The sequence below is a fragment of the Mastomys coucha genome, unplaced genomic scaffold (genome assembly GCF_008632895.1).
Source record: "Mastomys coucha isolate ucsf_1 unplaced genomic scaffold, UCSF_Mcou_1 pScaffold1, whole genome shotgun sequence".
Lineage (NCBI taxonomy): Eukaryota > Metazoa > Chordata > Mammalia > Rodentia > Muridae > Mastomys > Mastomys coucha.
Genome location: NW_022196891.1, coordinates 80361508 through 80381671, shown reverse-complemented (window position 1 = coordinate 80381671; position 20164 = coordinate 80361508). Strand labels below are relative to the sequence as shown.

Below are 20164 nucleotides of genomic sequence, written 5' to 3'. Positions count from 1 at the left end.
TTTTATTAGACTTCATATACATTGAGTCTCCTAGACCTATAAGTTTCTTGTTTGTTAGTTTGGAAAAAATATTTAAACATTTTTTGCCTTTAGTAAATTTCCTTTCAGTTATGTTCTTGCTTTCAAACACTTTGATGACTCCTAATTATATATTTGTAATACCACTTAGTATCAAGAGGTTGGAATAGAATTTCTGCTTGTTTTTTTTTTCTTTCTGATCATTAGACATGGTAATTCCTGTTAGCCTATCTTCAAATTAACTCTTTGTTGATTGTCAGTATAAAAATCTTCTGATATTTTATTTCCTTGTTTTTTTCACTTAACATACTTTGTGTTTTTTTTAAATGATATTTTAGGCGGATTGGTGTTATACCTACATGTATGTCTGTGAGAGGGTTACAGACAGTTGTAAGCTGCCACATGGATTCTGGGAATTGAACCCTGGTCTTTGGAAGAACATTCTGTGCTCTTAACCACTAAGTCATCTCTCCAGCCCCCAAATAATGTTTCTTAGTTCTTAGAATTTTTTTATCAAAACAAAAGTTTTCACCTCCATGTCAGTATGTCCCATTTGTTCGTTATAACTGCTTCCCACAAGCCTCTGGAGTCATTTAACTTCTTTTTCAAGACAGGGTCTTGCTGTGCAGCTCTGTCTGTCCTGTAAGTCACTCTGAACATCAGGCTACCTTTAGACTCACAGAGATCCACCCGCATCTGTCTCCCAAGTGCTGGGATCAAGGGAGTGGACCACTACTCCCAAGTTTATGGAGTAATTTAAAGTTTATTTCAGCTAATTCTAAAATGTGGATCATCTCAAAGATGTCTTCTTATTCATGGCTTTTTTTCTTTTAAAATTCCATTTTTTTGCAGTCTGATAAGGTTTAATTTTATTGTGAATATTTATAGATTATAGGAAGTTTTTTTTTTTTTTTCTTTTCTTGGTTTTTCGAGACAGGGTTTCTTTGTGTAGCCCTGGCTATCCTGGAACTCACTCTGTAGACCAGGCTGGCCTCGAACTCAAGAATCTGCCTGCCTCTGCCTCCCAAGTGCTGGGATTAAAGGCGTGCGCCACCACTGCCTGGCAGATTATAGGAAGTTTATATTGTCTTTTTCTAAAAGGGACTGTAATGGTTAATGTTAATTCTCAATCTGATTGTATTAAAATGCTTAGTCAGAGAGAGAATATCTGATGGTATTTCCAGAGACAGATCATTAAGGCTCTCAACTAATCAGTGGATTGATCCCTTAATGGATTTCCCATATTATCGTACTGAAAATTAGGAGGCAGAGCCCAGTGGTAGTAGCCATTTCACCAGCCTCTAGAGTTAAATTTTAACCATCATTTTCTAGTGCTTTGGCCATATTTAATATGCCTAATCAGAACTGAAATATGTTACAAGGTTAAAGTAAATTTTAGGGGCTGGAGAGATGGCTCAACGGTTAAGAGCACTGACTGCTCTTCCAGGTCCTAAGTTCAAATCCCAGCAACTACATGGTGGCTCACAACCATCTATAATGAGGTCTGACGCCCTCTTCTGGTGCATCTGAAAACAGCTACAGTGTACTTACATATAATAAATAAAATCTTTAAAGTAAATTTTGGAGTTCAGGGACTTCATATGAAGAAAAGGATGTAAAATAGCTTATTGATATTTTTACATTTATTACAAGTTGAAATGACATTTTGGGTAGATTGGGTTAAATAAAGCCAAACTGCTCTAGCCCAATTAACCTGCTGCAGCAGCAGGCAATGTTAATACGAGGCAGGGTAGAAGATTCTACAGCCTATATGATTCATCGTTTATCAAAGACTTCAGTAACCTGAGAGCTGTCTGCTCGTGTTGAGACTCTAATAGGGTAAGGTTAGTCTCCTGGAGAGTCCAACTGTGCTATAGGATCTGTTTGCATTGGGGTTTGTGGGAATTATTTCTCTAACTGATGTGACAACGTACTTGAGAAGTGGGGCTGGAGGGGCATAGCTGGAGGGGCAGGGTTGGAGGGGAGTGGCTGGAGGGAGCAGGTTGGAGGGTTGTGGCTGGAGGGGCAGGGCTGGAGGGGCGTGGCTGGAGGGGCAGGGCTAGAGGGGCAGGGTTGGAAGGATGGCTCAGAAATTAAGGTCACTTGTTGCTCTTTCAGAGCACAAGAATTTGGATCCCAGCACCCGCACTGGGTGGCTCATAACCACCTCTAAGTCCAACTCCAGAGGATGGAACACTCGCCACCTTCTTCAGGCCTCCAAAGGCATTACATGTGATACAGATATCTACACGTACAATACATATATAAATAAAATTTTAAGGAAAAAAAAAACAAAGGCAAGTTAAGGAGGAGAGAACCTCTCTTGGGCTCACAGTTTGAGGATATAGTCCACTTTTCTGGGGGAATTTGTGTTGGTAAGAATGTGAGGGTGCTGCTCACATTTTGTCAGCGGTCTGAGATCACAGAAATGTGTTCTGGCTTGTTTTCTGTTTATTTGATCCAGGACCCCAACCTGTAGAATAGTGCTATCCATGTTCAGGGTGGGTCTGTTAAATTCTGGAGACACCCCCATAGACATACCCAGAAGTGTATTTCTGTGGCAATTCTAATTCTCATCAAGTTGACAGTCAAGTTTAACCATCACAGATTCCCCGGACATTCTCCGAAGTACAGACAGTGGCCAATCACAGGAAGCCCAGCTCCTCCCACATCCAGTTTCCAAGCTCACTTTATACCTAGATTTCATCTGCGTGCTGCAACAAGCATATCAAATCTCCTTTATTCCCGTTATGGATTTTGCTTTAGCATTTCTAATAGATATACCTCGTTCTTTTTCGTTGGGTTGGTTTGATTTTTTTTTGAGACAGGGTTTCTTTCTGTGGAGCCCTGGTTGCCCCTATAACAGGCTGGCCTCGAACTTAGAGAGCTGTCTGTCTTTGCCTCCTGAGTGCTGGGATTAAAGTTGTGTGCCGCCACTGCCTGGCAAGGTGTTCTCTGTTTTTATACCCTGATCCGCATAAGGTCAAGTGCCAGAGAAAGCACATTAACCTATGGGTGGTTCAGAGTGCACAACCCTTGGAAAGGAAAGTTATTCTGTATTTACTTTTTTTTTTTTTTTTTTTTTTTTTTTTTTTTTGAGATAGAGTCTTAGTATGCAGTCCCGGCTGCCCTGCAACTGCTGGCATGGAACTCTTGAAGATCTCCCTGCTCCTGCATCAGTCCCTGCATCTGCCCCTGCCCTGCCTCTGTGTCCTTGCTGAGATTAAAAGTGTGTGCCGCCATACCCAGCCTCATTGACTGCCAATATTATCACAGCGCAATCACAATCAGAGAGGACAAGCAGCTCTCCTGATGGACAAGTCACCTTTAGGGACCTGCCCTAAGGATATCCTGGTAATTGCTCTCCAAGGAAACATTTCTTCCCAGAGGGAGGCTCATGAAACTCAGAAAGTCATAATCTTTACGTTTCTGGGAAAGCTGAAACCCCAGGATTCACAGAGGTCTCTTCCACAAGGATAGAGAGACAATGTGAAGATGGAGGTGCCTGAAGGAGACTTTCCAACCCAGCAAGGGGCCTGCGGGGTACGTAGAGCTCCAGAACTGCAGCTTCAAGACTTAATGTCCACGTTTGGGAGGGTTTTCCAGCGATGTAGCTGCCTGCGGGTCACCCACGCTACTGTAAGTAACCCCAATAAACTCATTGGTTTATCAAGATGGACTTTGATACGATTGTCCCTTTGGTCTGTCATCTGGTTCCTATCTGAGGCTGTGTTTCTGTCCAGGGTAAATAAACATTCGTGCCGTGTCATGGCTCCCAAGGGAAAGTCATATGCTGTGCTTCTGCCACTCCATTCCTGCGTCCAGGATGCTTTGCGGAGGCCACCTCCCGGCTACCCTAGCTTTGGACCTGACCTGCTCCCTCACCTGCCTGTTCCTGCTAAAATCAGAGCCACCGCACACTCAGAGGAACCTAAAAAAGGAACCAACACCTCTATGCTCAGCCAGGCAATAATTCTTTGGAGGTTGAGTTCAGGGAAATCTCAAGCATAGAAGTTGTGCAGGGAGGACACATGAGTGTAGCTGAAGCAACACTATGCTCTGTTGAGTGAGATGTTGTGGGAGCTCACCATGGGTTTTTTATTTTTGTTTTCAGGATGAGGATCTTGCTCTGTAGACCAGGCTGGCCTCCTCTCTTGACCTCCCAAGTGCTTGGATTGTAGACGTGTGCCCCCAAGACCAGCACACACAGTCTTTATAAAGGACTTCCTAAGCCTGTGGTGCTAGAACAGAGGCAGCAGAAGAGGGAAGACCAATTCAAGGTTAAGATGAACAAGCTGGTCTACACTGCAAAAGAAAAAGGGATGGAAGGAGGGATGAAGGGAAGAAGAGAGGAAAAGAGGGGAGGGAGGAAAAAAGGGAGGGAGGGAGAAAGAAAGGGAGGGAGAGAGGGGAGGAGGGAGGGAGGGAGGGAGAAGAGAGGGAGGGAGGAACTTTCTCATGATAGGACAGAGATCTCATCAGAAGATTTACCATTCAAATTCTACAGTGTTCTGTTTCCCAGGAAAACAAATATGAGAGACAGTGAGATAGCTCAGTAGGTAAAAACAAGCATTGTGAAAACGGAATAACCAATGTTTCATCCTGGAACCCATGGTGGAAGGAGAGAACCAGCCAGTGTTTCATCCCAGAACCCATGGTGGAAGGAGAGAACTAGCCAACCAAAAGTTGCCCTCTGCTGATCTCTGCATATATGTGGGTGTACGCACATATAAACATGCGTGCACATATACAATATGTACATGTCCAATAATAAAAAACTTTTTAAAAAAGGAAATAAAACACAAAACTTATGTAGGCCACGCGAGATGATCTAGTGGTGTCTGTTACACGAGAAACATAATCCATTGGCCAAAGCTGAAAACTCTAGAAAATAATGTATTGACTTATATTTTACTTCAAGAAATTGCCATCTTTTTCTGTATTGATTGCCTTTATTAAATCAATAAATTTAGTTACAGGAATATGCTTTTCAGTAATGTAACTTTTCTCCAAATAGAAAAATAGAGATTCTACCTTTAAATCTTAGATGATACTTAAAAGTCATGACGGGAATAAAATGGTGAACCAGTTTTTATATAAATACTAAACACACCTAGCTACTGAGCTAAAGCATCTAAAATGGAGTTAACACTTTAAACTTTTTATGTATGATTTCTAACATTTTTAAATTATACCTGTAACTAGTAATTACATTTTTATTGGACATCCTGTTCTGGGGAATCAGAAACAAGGGAAGTAGCTGGTCACATATTGAGCTTGCTACCATCTGTCCATCCGTCCATCCATCCATTTGTCCATCGCTTCAAGTATCCAGTGCCACTTCACATTCCGTGGGAGTTTACGTTGGACTGGTGTACTGGCTGGTTGTGTGTCAACTTGACACAAGCTGGAGTTATCACAGAGAAAGGAGCTCCAGTTGAGGAAATGCCTCCATGAGATCCAACTGTAAGGCATTTTCTCAATTAGTGATCAAGGGGGTAGGGCCCCTTGTGGGTGGTGCCATCCCTGGGCTGGTAGTCCTGGGTTCTATAAGAAAGCAAGCTGAGCAAGCCATGGGAAGCAAGCTAGTAGGAAACACCCCTTCATGGCTTCTGCATCAGCTCCTGCTTCCTGACCTGCTTGAGTTCCAGTCCTGACTTCCTCTGGTGATGAACAGCAATGTGGAAGTGTAAGCTGAATAAACCCTTTCCTCCCCAACTTACTTCTTGGTCATGATGTTTGTGCAGGAATAGAAACCCTGACTAAGACAACTGGGTTTCCACACTAGTCACAGAAACCTCTCATTTTCTCCCGTACATAATTGCTCATTGCACAGCCTCCGAAAGGGCTTTATGATCCATTTGCAATTCTATATGTGCATGCACCAGCTGAATTGCAAATGTCCCCAGCAATTTGCTTTGTCCCTTTGTATGTGTCAGTTGTGGTTGTATTCTACCCTCAAAAACACTTCTCACTGTTGGAGAGACGGCTCGGCAGTTAAGGGCGCCGACTGATTTTGTTGAGGATCAGAGTTCAGTTCCCAGCACCCATGTCAGGTGGCTCACAACTTCCCAGAACTCCAGCTTCAGGGGACCCCATGCCCTGGACTGGCCTCCATGGAGACCCTATACACACTTACTCAAACACAGATACACATAATGAAAAATAAACCTTTTTTAAAAATGTGTTTTCTCTTTCTTGGCTCTTGGCTCCTCCTCCTCATGGTGCCTTTGGTCTTCCCAACAAACTAGGGAGGACACCCCTGGCCTTGCTGTCTTTAAATGAGAACATTTTCCTGAGTAGCACCATTCAAACTGTCTCCTTCATAAAGTCAGTTTGTCAAGTTTAACCTTGACCCCAATTTTATAAAGAATATGAGACATAGAAGTGGCTCATTATCTTTAACTGACTCCTAGTTCAGGCCTTCAGCTGGCTAGTGCAGGCCTTCAGCTGGCTAGGCCGGGCCTTCAGCTGGCTAATCCAGGCCTTCAGTCCGCCTCCTCTCTCAGCCCTTTATAAAGAAAGGATTGATACATAAAAAACGAGTTCCTGCTTTGACAGACTCCCGGCTCGGGGTGGTTATTCTCTGGAGGCAGGAGATCCGAGCTGCGACACTCACCATCCCGCTCAGCCCCAAGAGGCTTGGCTGGACCGGGTTCTCTCCCTCTTGCCTGGTTCTGTCAGCAGAGAGCCTGCTCGGCAAGTCCAGGCCTCCGGCTGGCTAGGCCGGGCCTCCGGCTGGCTAGGCCGGGCCTCCGGCTGGCTAGGCCGGGCCTCCGGCTGGCTAGGCCGGGCCTCCGGCTGGCTAGGCCGGGCCTCCGGCTGGCTAGGCCTGGCCTCCGGCTGGCTAGGCCGGGCCTCCGGCTGGCTAGGCCGGGCCTCCGGCTGGCTAGGCCGGGCCTCCGGCTGGCTAGGCCAGGTCTTTGGCTATCTACATTCCCTGCCTCTGCAGCTGTTGTACTAGGGAAGCAGTTTCTATCTAAAAATGCAATGAACAAAGCCCGGCAGCCTGCCCCGTGGAGATGAGTTGCACAGGCCACACCCTGAAATCTGTTTTGTTGCAAAACACCAAATATATGGCTTCAGTGAAAATAATGCCAAGATAAACTCGGACCAGCCGGAAACAGGAAACCCAATCACACAGCCGTGTGTCGGTGGCAACTGCAGATGTTTGAGTTTCTTTCTGTGTATGATAGAGGGTAGGGTAATATTTGTCAGAGCTGAACAAACAGTGCATGCTGGCAGGAAGTATGACCTTGCGTTGGATTCGCTGCCGTAGAAAGTGCACAGGGATGGTACTTTCTTAACTCTGGGGAGAGAATTAGCCCAACCGGCCCAGGCAAACACAAATCCCCTATGTGCCTCAGAGCGGGAAGCTCCCTGATAGCCATTTCTATCATCAAACCCTTTCCTGACAGCCTCATAGCGGTCTGTGTTTTCTGCTAGGTCTAACTTCTTTTTTTGTTTTTTTGTTTTTGTCTTTGTTTTGTTTTGTTTTTTGTTTTTTCTAGACAGGGTTTCTCTGTGTAACCCTGGCTGTCCTGGAACTCACTCTGTAGACCAGGCTGGCCTCAAACTCAGAAATCCACCTGCCTCTGCCTCCCAAGTGCTGGGATTAAAGACACTCGCCATCACTGCCTGGCCAGGTTTTTTTTTTTTTTTTTTTTTTTTTTAGGTCTAATTTCTTATCTTTTTTTTTCAAGGGCGTTCCTAATCCTCAGCACCCAGGTTTGTCTTCCTTCAGGGTTTACAAAGCCTTCAAGGTAGCCAGAGGAAGTCTCCTTTCTTTTCTTTCCAGTGCTTTCTGTCTTTAATCCCAACACTTGGGAGGCAGACACAGGTGGATCTCTGTGAGTTCTAGGCCAGCCTGGTCTACAGAGTGAGATCAAGCACAGCCAGGGCTCTGTAGAGAGACATTGTCTCAATCAATCAATCAATCAATCAATCAAAAAAATTTTTCTAGTCTTACTAAACGAAGTATGGTCCTTTAAAATTTTAAAATAATAACTTTTAATTATGTGTATCTGCGTGCATGTCTGTGTGCAGGTTTGTGCACGTGTCTGCAGATCAGAGGAGAGTGTTAGATACCCTGCAGCTAGAGTATGGGCGGTTGTAAGCCACCCTACATTGATGCTAGGAATGGAACTCGGGTCCTCTGCAGGAGCAGCATGTGCTCTTACCACCAAGCCATCCCTCCAGCCGTGTGATATTTGGGCTGTAAGATTAGTCTATAGCGTAGCTTGGACCTGTTGTCTAAGTAAAGAGGTTTGGTCTGTTAACAGAAAAGCATTCTGACAGACTAGAATAAAGGGCATTCTGCAAGATTCTGCCTTGACTCTTTCCGGGGTGACTGGTAAAGGGTTTCCATGTCAGGAGGTATTGCCATCAGACCTAGGATAATAAATATACAGGAGGGGCCCCCATATTCCCTGCCTCAGCATCTAGCAGATAGTAATCTCAAAGCCGGACCCCACAGCATTTGTTTCTCTACTGCCTGCCCTCACTTAGCCTGTGCCCTACTATGCTCCTGTGTCATCCTACTGTGCTTTATACCCTCAGTAGGTTTGTGATCCTCATGGAGCCTGGAGATGGTTTCCTTTCTGCTTTTAAATTTTCCTGAGTTAGTTTATTTAATGGATTTATTTTTGTTCACTGCACTGGGTCTCTTTGCTGTAGATTAAGAACAAGTGCTTATCAGTTAGAATTATAGCTTCATAGGGAGCTCAAAGCCAGCCTGGGATGTTCAGAGCATAAAAGAAGGAAGGAAGGGAAGAAAGAGAGAGAAAGAAAGAAAGGAAGAGAAAGGAAGAAAGAAAGAAAGAAAGAGAAAGGAAGAAAGAAAGAAAGAGAGAGAGAGAAAGAAAGAAAGAAAGAAAGAGAGAGAGAAAGAAAGGAAGAGAGAGAGAAAAAGAGAGAGAGAAAGAGAGAAAGAAAGAATAAGAGAAAGAAAGAAAGAAAGAAAGAGAGAGAGAAAGAGAAAGAGAAAGAGAAAGAGAAAGAGGAAGAGAAAGAGGAAGAGAAAGAGAAAGAGAAAGAGAGAGCTAGAGAAATGGCTCAGTGATTGAGAGCACTGACTGCTCTTCCAGAGGACACAGGGTTCAATTCCCAGCATCCACATGACCTGTCAAAAGCCATATGTAACTGCAGTTCTAGAAATCTGACTCCCTCTTCTGGCTTCTGTAAGCACTACACATATGTGGGGCACAGACAAGATGTCCATATGCATTGAAAAATAATAAATAAATCTAAAAAAAATCCTTAAAGAGAACAGCTGAAAACTAGAAATGGCCCTGATAGATAGATAGATAGATAGATAGATATGTAGATACATAGATACATAGAGATATAAAGATATGTAGAAGATATATATGGAAATTATCAAAAGATGTGTTTTTCTGAAAGCCAAAAGAAGCAAAAAACTACAAACTAAGGATTTGTGATATGGGAACCCCTGACCCTGAGGTTAGAGGGCTGTGAATGGGAAGGAAAGGAAACATAAAGACCCAGGAGTTACTGCCTGGCCTGGGCAGGAAGGTTGCCTTTAGAACCAGTAGATGAATTCTTTCCAGTCTCAAAATGGAAGAGGGCACAGAGGGGCGGGAGAATGCCTAACAAAACCAGCCCAAAGGCCTTCAGGAAACGTCTGTTTCAGTCAGCTCTTCCACCAAGGTCTCTGCTTTGTCTCCCCAAATTGTGCCAACCGAAGACTAAGCCTCCATAGTGAGGCCAGGGTCTCTCCAGAGAGGCGTCTAGAGAATCCGTGTTGGATGTATAGAAGAGGCTGTTTTCTCTGATTCTGTAACCTGTGTACATACTCCTGCAAGGAAGATGTGTGAATCTTTTTCATTGGGCAACAAAGTAGCTTTTCATTTGGAACAGCTGGTGAATTCTGTGACACCAACTCCTCAGTGCAGGCATTTTGCATGTTCCAGGCAAGCGCAGGCTTCCTCCAAGTCCAGACTGGTGGGCTGTAACATTTCTAATGATTGGAATGGTTAGTAGGAAACTGTCGTCAAGTCTCAGTAAGAAGGCACTTCCCTTTCGCCCTGTAGTTTTACATGGTAGTTTGTGTTTTTTCAGGAGGATATAGCTCAGACTTCTACCGGCCCAGGGACAAAAGATAGTAGCTTGCTCTTGTTTTATGACAGAGTCTTGCTATGTAGCCACGGCTGGCCAGGAGTTCACTGTGTAGACCAGGTTGGCCTCAAACTCACAGCAATCCTCTGTCACTGATGTCTGAATGTAGGAATCACAGTCATGAGCTATCACCCTAGGCTAGCCAGAGTTTTTATTTTAATTGTGTCTCTGTAACAGACTTCAGTAGAGTTGGTCCAACATACAGAAGTTTAAAAAAAAAAGATGGGGAGGCAGAGGCAGGCGGATTTCTGAGTTCGAGGCCAGCCTAGTCTACAGAGTGAGTTCCAGGACAGCCAAGGCTATACAGAGAAACCCTGTCTCAAAACAAAACAAAACAAAACAAAACAAAACAAAACAAAAAAACAACAACAACAACAAAAAAAACTTTTTGGGCTGGTGAGATGGCTCAACGGGGAAGAGCACTGAATGCTCTTCCAAAGGTCGTGAGTTCAAATCCCAGCAACCACATGGTGGCTCACAGCCTCCCATAATGAAATCTGACTCCCTCTTCTCATGCCTCTGAAGACAGTTACAGTGTACTCATTTATGATAATAATAAAACTTAAAAAAAGAAAAGTTAAAAAAAAAAAAAGATGACTGCTGGGCAGTGGTGGCACACACCTTTAATCCCAGTACTTGGGAGGCAGAGGCAAGCGGATTTCTGAGTTCAAGGCCAGCCTGGTCTACAGAGTGAGTTCCAGGACAGCCAGGGCTACACAGAGAAACCTTGTCTGGAAAAACAAAAACAAAACAAAACAAAACAAAAGAAAGAAAGATGAATCTGATTATTTCTATTTAATATTATACATTTACCTTGTATGAGTATTTTTCAACATTATTTAGGTATCAGTCATATTTAGGTATTTAAATACTCCACTTTTACATATTTAGACACAGCCACGGAGGAAACCCTATCACCCAGTGAAAACAAGGGGCAGGCATCCCTATTCATCCCACATCTCCCTGCACCCACTCTTTCCGTATCTAATGTGTCACTTTCTATTCAGTTGCAGTGAGAAAATACTATGACCAAAAGCCAGTTATCCAAGAACCTTAGCTTACAGTTCTACACTAAGGAGAAAGGAAAGTCAGTGGCGAGCTGGAGCAGGAAGCTGGCTGATCATGTCACAAGGGCAAACTAGCAGTGTGGTGAGACTATATACACTTTCAAAGCCCTTCCCTAAAGTCAGCTTCCCCAAGCCAGGCTGCACCACCTAAGGATTCCATAACTGCCTGTAACAGCGCCACCCTCTGGTGACCAAGTGTTCAAACACATGTCCCTATAGGGGACGTTTCTCCTTCAGATTACTAAACTTGGCCTTCCTGCCCTGCTACCAGGCAAGTATTCAGCTGTGTCGAACTTTGTAGCACTTTCTCTAAGCAGAGATTCATAGTGGGTGTCTTGGTCTAGCTTAGGACTCCGCAGCCCATCATCTTGTCAGTCACTGCCCCAAATGTATCGTCTATTTGCTTGTTAATATGTTTGTTTGTTTTTGCTTTGTTTTACTGTTTCAAAGTCACTGACTATTTGTTTCCTCTCTCAGGGTACAGCAGATGTGTGTGTGTGTTTAAGATTTATTTATTTAGCATACATAAGTACACTGTAGTTGTCTTCAGACACCCCAGAAGAGGGCGTCAGATCTCATTATGGATGATTGTGAGCCACCAAGTGGTTGCTGGGATTTGAACTCAGGAACTTCGGAAGAACAGTCAGTGCTCTTAACCGCTGAGCCATCTCTCCAGCCTGCAGATGTGTTTTTGTATTCAGGAAAGCGCCAACCTGTTTTCCAGCAACTTATACTATTGGTTACACCATTCACGCTGCAGCCAGCAGTGCTGTGAGCTTTCTATGGCACAAATCTTGGGCAGCATTTGTCATCATCAAGCCATTCTAGCAGGTGTGTGTGTGTGTATGTGTGTGAGTGGGTGTGGGTATGGATGTGGGGGGTGTGGGTAAGTGGGTGGGTGGGTGGGGGTGTGACAACGTGGCTTAGATTTACACCTCACAAGTGTCTTACAAAGTTGAGTATCTTCTGCATGCACAGTGGCTGTGCATGTATCAATTTTGCTCACTGTCTCTACTTGGGTTGCTTTGTTATTAACCAATTGGGAGAGCATTCACATATTTTAGATCAAACTCCCCTATAGGCATGTTCTGCAAACATTATATTCCACTTGATTTGCACTTGCATTTTCACCCATTAAATATAGAAGTCACAATATAAGTTTCTATTTGACTAGATCCAATTTCCTGATTCACTCCTTTCAGAGTTTACGCCTTTTATAACTTTTTTACCAAACCTAAGTTCACAAACAGTTTGTCCTGGGTCACCTTCCAGGAATTGTATTGACTTGGTCCCTACATTCAGGTCTATGGCCTGTCCCTCCTACTGTGTGGGATCCCATTGTTCCATAACCTCATCAGCAACTGGAACTCTCTTCTTTAGTCTAGCCTCCCTAGCAAGCTGGACGCAGCAAGCCCTGGCAGCTTCGGTTTCACATTCTAAAGGCTCATGACGGACTATCCTTTCATCTGTTTACTGGCTTTCACACATTCTCTAACTAAGTTGTCTTTTATTTTCTTCTGAAATAAGTTTGAGTCAAGGTTTACATTGGACTAGGCTAGCTTTGAACTTGCCTTTAAACTCCTTATCTTCTTGCCTGCACTTCCTGAGTGCTAGGATTACAGGCAAGGGCCAACATGGCCATTCTTTTCTTCCCTCAATGTTTTATCACTTTCATTTATGATATCCCCAAACAGGTATTTTTCTATCTAAAGCGGGACACTTCAGCTGCATCAACATATATTTTTCTTTGGTTGCATGTGGTTCAGTGCCATGTCTAAAAGTCATGTCTGATTTAAAAGTTGCCCCTATATGGTCTTTTATTATACTCAGGGAGGCTCTGTAATCCGTTTGTAGTTAATTGTGGAAGTTCATTTTAATTCTTTTGCATTAATAGATTTAGCCTTATCTCTGAAAGACAAATCTAAGATGTCAATTCATTTTCTTCTGGTATCTAAAATACTCTGTCACATTGTATTCCTCCTTCTTTTATCTGACCAGCGCTCTTCTATTATTTATTATTATTATTATTTGTTGTTGTTGTTTAGTGTGTGGTAGGTACTATGATGCAAGTCAAGGGCCTTTCACATCCAAGACAAATGCTCTACCACTGAGCAACATCTATAGCCTTCAGCTTTGGTTTTGGTTTTGTCTTATAAGTCAGAGTCTCACTATGCAGCCTAGACTGTCCTTGAACTCATGATCCCCCTGCCTTAGCCTCCTGAATATTGGAATTACAGGTCTACATCACCAGACCTGGCTAGAAAGCTTGCTAATGCTGATACATCGATGTTATTTGCCTTTAGAAAACACTGCTTTGTGATGTACTGGATTTCTAATAAGGTGTGTTAACTCATTACACTGTTCTGTTATTTTTAATTTTAAAAACTTTTAATGAATGAACGAATGAAATTTTGTTTTTTTGAGACAGGATTTCTCTGTGTGTCCCTGGCTGTCCCAGAACTAGATCTGTAGACCAGGCTGGCCTTGAACTTAGAGATCTGCCTGCCTCTGCCTCCCGAGTGCTGGGATCAAAGGTGTGCGCCACCGCCAACCCAGTTCTGTCTTGTTATCTTCATTCCTACGTACTCTCGAACCCGCTCTGAGAACTCTGCAGTTTTCTCCCTTACCACTGGTTTTAAGCATTTCACTGCCTGGCAATTGTTTTATTGTTATTCGTGATCCTGGGATGTATTGAGTCTGTAAGTGAGCATCATTTTGGGAACATTTCCTTCATGATTCCTTGACACATACTTTCTGACACATCTCTTTCAGGGACCTTAATTACGTGAATATTAGACTGGGCAAGCTGTGGGTGCTGCTGGTTCATTTCTTCAGGGCCCTTTCTTCGCCATGTTGGAGAGTTGTTTTTTGTTTTGTTTTGTTTGTTTTGTTTGTTTTTGTTTTGTTTGTGTGTGTGTGTGTATGTGTGTGTGTGTGTGTGTGTGTGTGTGTGTGTGTCCCTGGCTGTCCTGGAACTCACTCTGTAGACCAGGCTGGTCTCGAAGTCAGAAATCCGCCTGCCTCTGCCTCCCAAGTGCTGGGATTAAAGGCATGCGCCACCACCGCCCGGCATGGGAGAGTTTTTAATCACTTCTGTAGTTCACTAGGATTTTCTGCTGTGATGTACACTCTGCTCTTGAGCCCGTTCACTAGAACCCACCCTGGCCACTGTTTTTTAACATTTTTTTCTTCGCTAGAAGCTGTAGTCCTCAGCGAATGTTCCCCCTACTTTCTGGACACTGAGTAGTTTCAGTGTTCATATAAGACAATTCCTCCTGGCAATTTAACTGGTCGGCTAGATGCTTCTGGGCCAGTGTCAGAGCAAATTTGAATAATGTGTATTATAATCCCATCTTCTGTAATTTCAGAGATGTTTGTTTTGTCTTCTCATTCACACATCAGATTCCCCAATGTCAAGAATCTGCCATATTTCATATTCCTATGTCCTTTCCACCACAGACAACACATGTGTACTTTTAACTATCTCACAACCAGTGAAAATTCCCTTTGTGGGGTTCTCGAACAATGCACATAGGTTAGAGTTTATATTAAGCATCAGAGTCGGGGGCCGGAGAGACGGCTTCAGTGGTTAGGAGCACCAACTGCTTTTCCGGAGGTCCTGAGTTCAATTCCCAGCAACCACATGGTGGCTCACAACCATCTGTAATGAGATCTGATGCCCTCTTCTGGAGTGTCTGAAGACAGCTACAGTGTACCTACATATAATTAATAAGTCTTAAAAAAAAAGTATCAGAGTCACATACTCAAATGCCATGAGCGACAGCAGGGCCTAGTCACACATTAATTACACATTCTGGCGGGAAAGAGTGCCATTACCACCCCGGTTGTCGCCTGAGACCTTTTCTCTCATTATCCAGTAGACAGGTTAGTGTCTCTTTAAAGAAATATATGTTTTACCAGAACATAGATTAAACCTCCAGAACCCAATGAGCCAACGAGTAAGGCACACGCTGCGAAGCCCGAAGACACCAGGTTGGTCCCTGGGACCCGTACAATGGACGTACAGGACAGAGAGAGCTATTTCTTCAGGTCGTCCTCCAACCTCTGCCATGCAACCCCACAACAAGACAAACACATTTTCCCAGTCTTTCATGTGGTTTTATTTTCTTCCTTTAACTGTGATAATGTGATATCCAAATTTTGTCTTAATGGGTGGGTTTGTAAACACTGGCTTCTCCATCCCACTTATAGATGAGGCAAATGCTGCTTCTTGAAATGGCCCCACCATGGATCCTCTGGTCACCCAATCCAAGTCACCCCCTTCCCTTGCCTGGCTTTATCTTCACTATATGGTGTGGTGGCCACTTCACTGAATTCACCCCAGGCTTTAACTTTTCCATGAGTTCCGTGATTTTCCCATGTTTTCCACATGGAATGTGCCTGACCTTTACTGACTTGCCGCCACCCTTAGGCTCCTGAGACTTCTTGTCAGCACCATCATTCTCAGAGGCTGCACCTCTTTTCCAGAACCACGTTCCCCGCTTCAGTGGCAGTCTCTTAAACTCGCTGTTGAACTCTTCAGGATAAAGACATTTTAAAAGCAAAACCTTCATGATCCAAACATCATATTCTTCAGTAATAGGAACACTTGACCCTGTATGCAAAAGTATATTTAAATAAAAATGTCACGCTTTTTTATCCTTCTTTTTCTACCAGTGGAACGTTATTTAATTCTAGTCTGTAGAAATAAGAAGCCATTCAAATTACTCTGGTCTGCTTTCATACCCCGGTGGCACCCAGAACAACCGGAAATAGCGCAGTGAGAGAGAGCGTAGTCAGTCGTTCTGATAGCAATGTCCCCATCTAACAATAAGTGTACCCGCAGATCTGTTCCTGGTGTTGAGGATGCTGCGGAGGGGGGAGCGCTAAGTACTCTGTGTAGAGGACAGCTTAAATCAGGACGGTGGCTCATGCAGCACATCATCACAAGACCCAGGTACTTCCCTACCCTAGGCACAGAGGAACAGGTGGGAACAAAATAAATTAGGGCGGGGATGTCGCTCAGCGCTACTGAGAATGCCCAGTCCCAGCACCGCATGGACTGCAGCTCCTATGGAGCAGAGCTATTTGAGGTGTGGGAGGAGTGGGGTTACTGTCTTCGAGTGGGCCTAACAGGAGAGGGGAAGGATGCCGGGAACCAGGGCAAAGGGACAGCGAGACAGGGCAAGCCTGTGGTAAAGCCGTTGCATCTTACTTAGAAATATGGAGTTATAAGAAAGGCTTAAGGAGGGGCTGGTGAGATGGCTCAGCGGGGAAGAGCACTGATTGTTCTTCCGAAGGTTCTGAGTTCGGATCTCAGCAACCACATGGTGGCTCCCAACCACCGGTAATGAGATGTGACGCCCTCTTCTGGTGCGTCTGAAGTCAGCTACAGCGTATTACGCCAGAGCGAGCAGGGCATCCTGAGTTCAATTCCCAGGAGCACATGATGGCTCACTGGCCATCTCTACAGCTACAGTGTACTCATACACATAATAAATAAATTAATGAATATTAAAAATTAATATTAAAAAATTAAGAAAAGCTTAAGGAGAGGGGAGACATTGAGACAATAGCCACTGGCAACATGAAGGCGTTCGGGTGAGCCATGAAGTGTGTCTGGCCTCACAGTTCGGGCAAAGGAGATGGAAGTTTGAACACGTTGGTGCTAGACTAGATGACTTTATGTCCTTATGTTCTTTATGGACAGAGACAGGAGTCGAAGATTTTGGGCATAGGACCAGTGTCCACCAACCCTCTCCTTAAAGGATGCCATTTTGGGAGGGGGAGTTGTTTTGTTTTGCTTTTCAAGACAGTATTTCTCTGTGTAGCTCTGGCTGTCCTGGAACTCACTCTGTAGACCAGGCTAGTCTCGAACTAGGATGCCAGTTTCTAATTTACTGTCTCACACGCTACTCCACTGAAATAAAAGAGGACCATGTGGTGGAGGTCCCAAAGAACCGCATGGAGTCTGAAGTGTGTGTACCAGGGTGGGGGTGGGGGGTTGTGCGTGGATCAGTTGCAGTCCTGCGTGGGACTTGGTGGTTAAGAACTAAAAATCGGTGGATGGAAGGAGGTGAGGAAGACGGATGGCTGTTTAGCATGGACCAGAAATCCGAAGCTGAAGGAGGAAGACGAAAGACCCTTATAGGGGTGGCGCTGAGATGCGGAGTGACGAACCTGGTGACGCGAAGGGTCGTCTGTGAAGGCGTCTGAGCCGAGGCTCGCGATTGGGCGAGGGGGATAGTGCCTCTGACGGTTGTCAAGGTAGCAGCTTTGGAGGGACGCCAAGGCCTCCTCCAAGTCGCCGCGCAACCATCGCTGAGGCTCTGCTGACGTGTAACTCGCAGGCAGCCCGCCTCCTGGGCGCCTTCCCCGGCGCCGCCCGCCCCTGCCCCGCCCCCGGCCCCGCCCGCCGGCGGTCTCCGCGTCACCCGCGCCCGCCGTGGCCACAACATGGCTGCGGCGCCGGGGCTGCTCTTCTGGCTGCTCGTGCTGGGGGCGCTCTGGTGGGTGCCGGGCCAGCCGGACCTCAGCCCCGGGCGGCGCTTCTCGGACCTCAAAGTGTGCGGGGACCCAGAGTGCAGCAGTGAGTGCGGGGTGGCGGGGCGGGCGGCGGGTTCCCGGGTGGCGGCGGTGGCTGCGCGGGTCGGAGTCCCACAGCTCGCACCTGGCCTAGGGGGTCGCAGGCCGGCGGAGCCCGCGCGGGTAGCTCGACTCGGCAGTCGCCCGGGTAGCCCTGCGGTAGAGGCCGTGCCTACCACTTGTTGCCGGATTTGCTCTCCGCTCCTCTGATCGGTCTGGGGAGGGGGGGGGCGCCGCAGACCCAGCCGGGTATCCAAGGTGCAGCTCCCTGCTTCCTTATCCCCGAGCTCCGCCTGGGCTCCCGGGGTGATGGGGTGGCGCGCCCCCGCATCCTGGGCGCCCCATGCTGCATCCAAGAGCGTTTTAACGCCGGCCGCGGGACCTGGGTCCACGCAAGACCGAGCTCCACACGCTTAGGGATCTGGGGCGCAATCCCAGCGGCCGATTGACGGCGGGGTTCCTCCAGGAGGCACCCCGGCGCTGCCTCTTCCCCTCATTGGCTGCATTGGGACCAGCTAGCATCACCTTTGGAACCAGGGGAATTGGAGTTTAGGGTTTGGGATGAATCCGAGGCCAAGCGAGCGGTGTATTCTGAGGTCTCCCCAGTTTTCTCCTTCAGTCCTGTCTGCTCTTTTGCATAGAAGCTTCATGCCAGTTCCCAAGTAGGGCTGCGGGAAGGTCAAAATTTTTCGTTCTCTAAGCGGCCAAGTTGGTGCACCTGTCACTACCTGAGAACCGCAGCCGCCTTCTCTGTGCGCAGTCGCGCCCTAGTCCTAGGTTGGAGGTGCCAGAGTTGGAGGTGCACCATGGGGAAGGTTATGACTAGAAAGAGGGCTATTACTGTAGCGGTGATAATAAATACTGCAAGGGTCTCAGGAATCAGCCCAGCCTTTTCCTTAGTCCCCTAGGTTGCTGGGATCCATTCCTGCCCAGAATAATTCATACTGGTTTTAGGTTGGTCTCCAGAAACTGTTAACTCACTGACGATGTCCTTCATAAATCACAGCATTCATTCTAAAAGACTTAAGAGTACAGGTTAGCCATTTATATTTCAATTGGTGTTAGGAAAAATAAAGCAAAATTCATAACTTGGATGGTTTACACCAATACCATTAAAGAAAAAAATGAGGTGCCTGTGATTTATGTTGCCGAGATTCTAGGTCCTAGCTGTCATCCAGGGCCAATGTAAATAAGCCGCGAAGGTAAAGCCACCACGGCGAATTCCTTTCATGGTCTACTACCATTTGGTTGTTGACTACTCTACTGCCAAGCGTTTTCTGTTCTTTGCTGTCAAGCACTGTCTTAGCTGAGTTCCTCAGGAACTTGGAAGGACCATGTCACTGATGCTGCCTCAGACCTTAGACTAGTGATTGGAAGATTCTGGGGCCATAGTATAACTTGAGAAGCAGCCCACGCCCCAACAAAAGTAGCTAAACACAAGAGGCAATGAGAAGGAGCAGGGCCCAGGTGCTTGTAGTGGGGTGTCAGGTGTCAGGAAAGGTGTCACTCAGAGTGCATGTCACTCCTAAATGATAAGTGGGACATACCTGGCGTTGGCTGCCCTTGATTTGTTACTGTGCATCCTCAGGAATCTAAGGAGGGAACCTGAAACAGTGCTGTTTCCAATCTGAGTAGAATCCCCAGTCTCAAGTGGTCTGGCCTCTTGCTCAGTCTCATCTGAATTAGGAGGCTGGCGTATCTGAAAATAATCTCATTTTAGCTTTAAAAATCAAGTTAGCCCTTCTAAATGCATGCTTGTCCCTTGAAGATGTATTTTAAAGACGTGTTTCTGTACCATTACTAATTGGCTTTTAGACAAAGTGCGCCTTCCATTACCCCCATGTCTCTGCCCTTTAATGCACTGTTAATTTCATTTGGCAAATGCTGCATCTGTGGGTGTGATGGAAGTTCTGTATTTATACTTATTTATTCATTTACTTGGGACAGAGTCTCACTATGCAGCCCTAGCTGGCCTGGAATGCACTTATAGATTAGGCTGATCCAGAACTCATTGAGTTCCTGCCTACCTCTTCCTCCCCAGTGCTGAGATTAAAGACACGTGCCACCAGGTCTGGCCAAAGATCTGCATTTTAAATGAGAAAATAATGTCTGACTTAGGCACATAGTTTTGTTTGGCTCTTGATAAATGAGATACCCATCTTGAATTTTGTTTCTAGAAGTTTTTGTTTTGAAAGCTTTTTTAGATTTGCTAGTGTGTGTGTGTGTGTGTGTGTGTGTGTGTGTGTGTGTGTGTGTATGAACTTGAAATACTGAAGGACTAGGGCCTGGTCTATAGCATGCAAGAAGCATCAAACATTCTACTATTGAACTCTATCTTTGGTCCTCTTCGTACTAAG

At 45.5% G+C, this 20164-nt stretch overlaps 1 protein-coding gene, 1 long non-coding RNA gene and 1 pseudogene across 6 annotated transcripts in view; 1 reads left to right on the top strand and 2 right to left on the bottom strand.

The window, feature by feature from the left end:
• Window positions 1–5220: 5220 nt before the first annotated feature.
• LOC116071489 lies at window positions 5221–6780 on the bottom strand. The gene is made up of 2 exons (XR_004110924.1): window positions 6638–6780; window positions 5221–5425 (listed from the first exon to the last, which is right to left on the bottom strand). It is a non-coding gene; the product is annotated as an uncharacterized LOC116071489 (long non-coding RNA).
• An 8539-nt stretch (window positions 6781–15319) lies between these two features.
• Window positions 15320–16542, bottom strand: LOC116068274 (annotated as a pseudogene).
• Window positions 16543–17543: 1001 nt separating this feature from the next.
• Window positions 17544–20164, top strand: part of Mia3 (MIA SH3 domain ER export factor 3) — a 42635-nt gene continuing 40014 nt past the window's right edge. For 3 of the 5 annotated variants that reach the window (XR_004109513.1, XM_031337608.1, XM_031337592.1), the window contains exon 1: window positions 17544–17811. Coding sequence is in view for 4 of the 5 variants with exons in the window: in XM_031337608.1 (XP_031193468.1) it covers window positions 17679–17811 (133 nt within the window). In the remaining variant the exon portion in view is untranslated. The remainder of the gene's footprint in view (window positions 17812–20164) is intronic. The other 2 variants (XM_031337575.1, XM_031337584.1) reach the window with 2 other exon arrangements.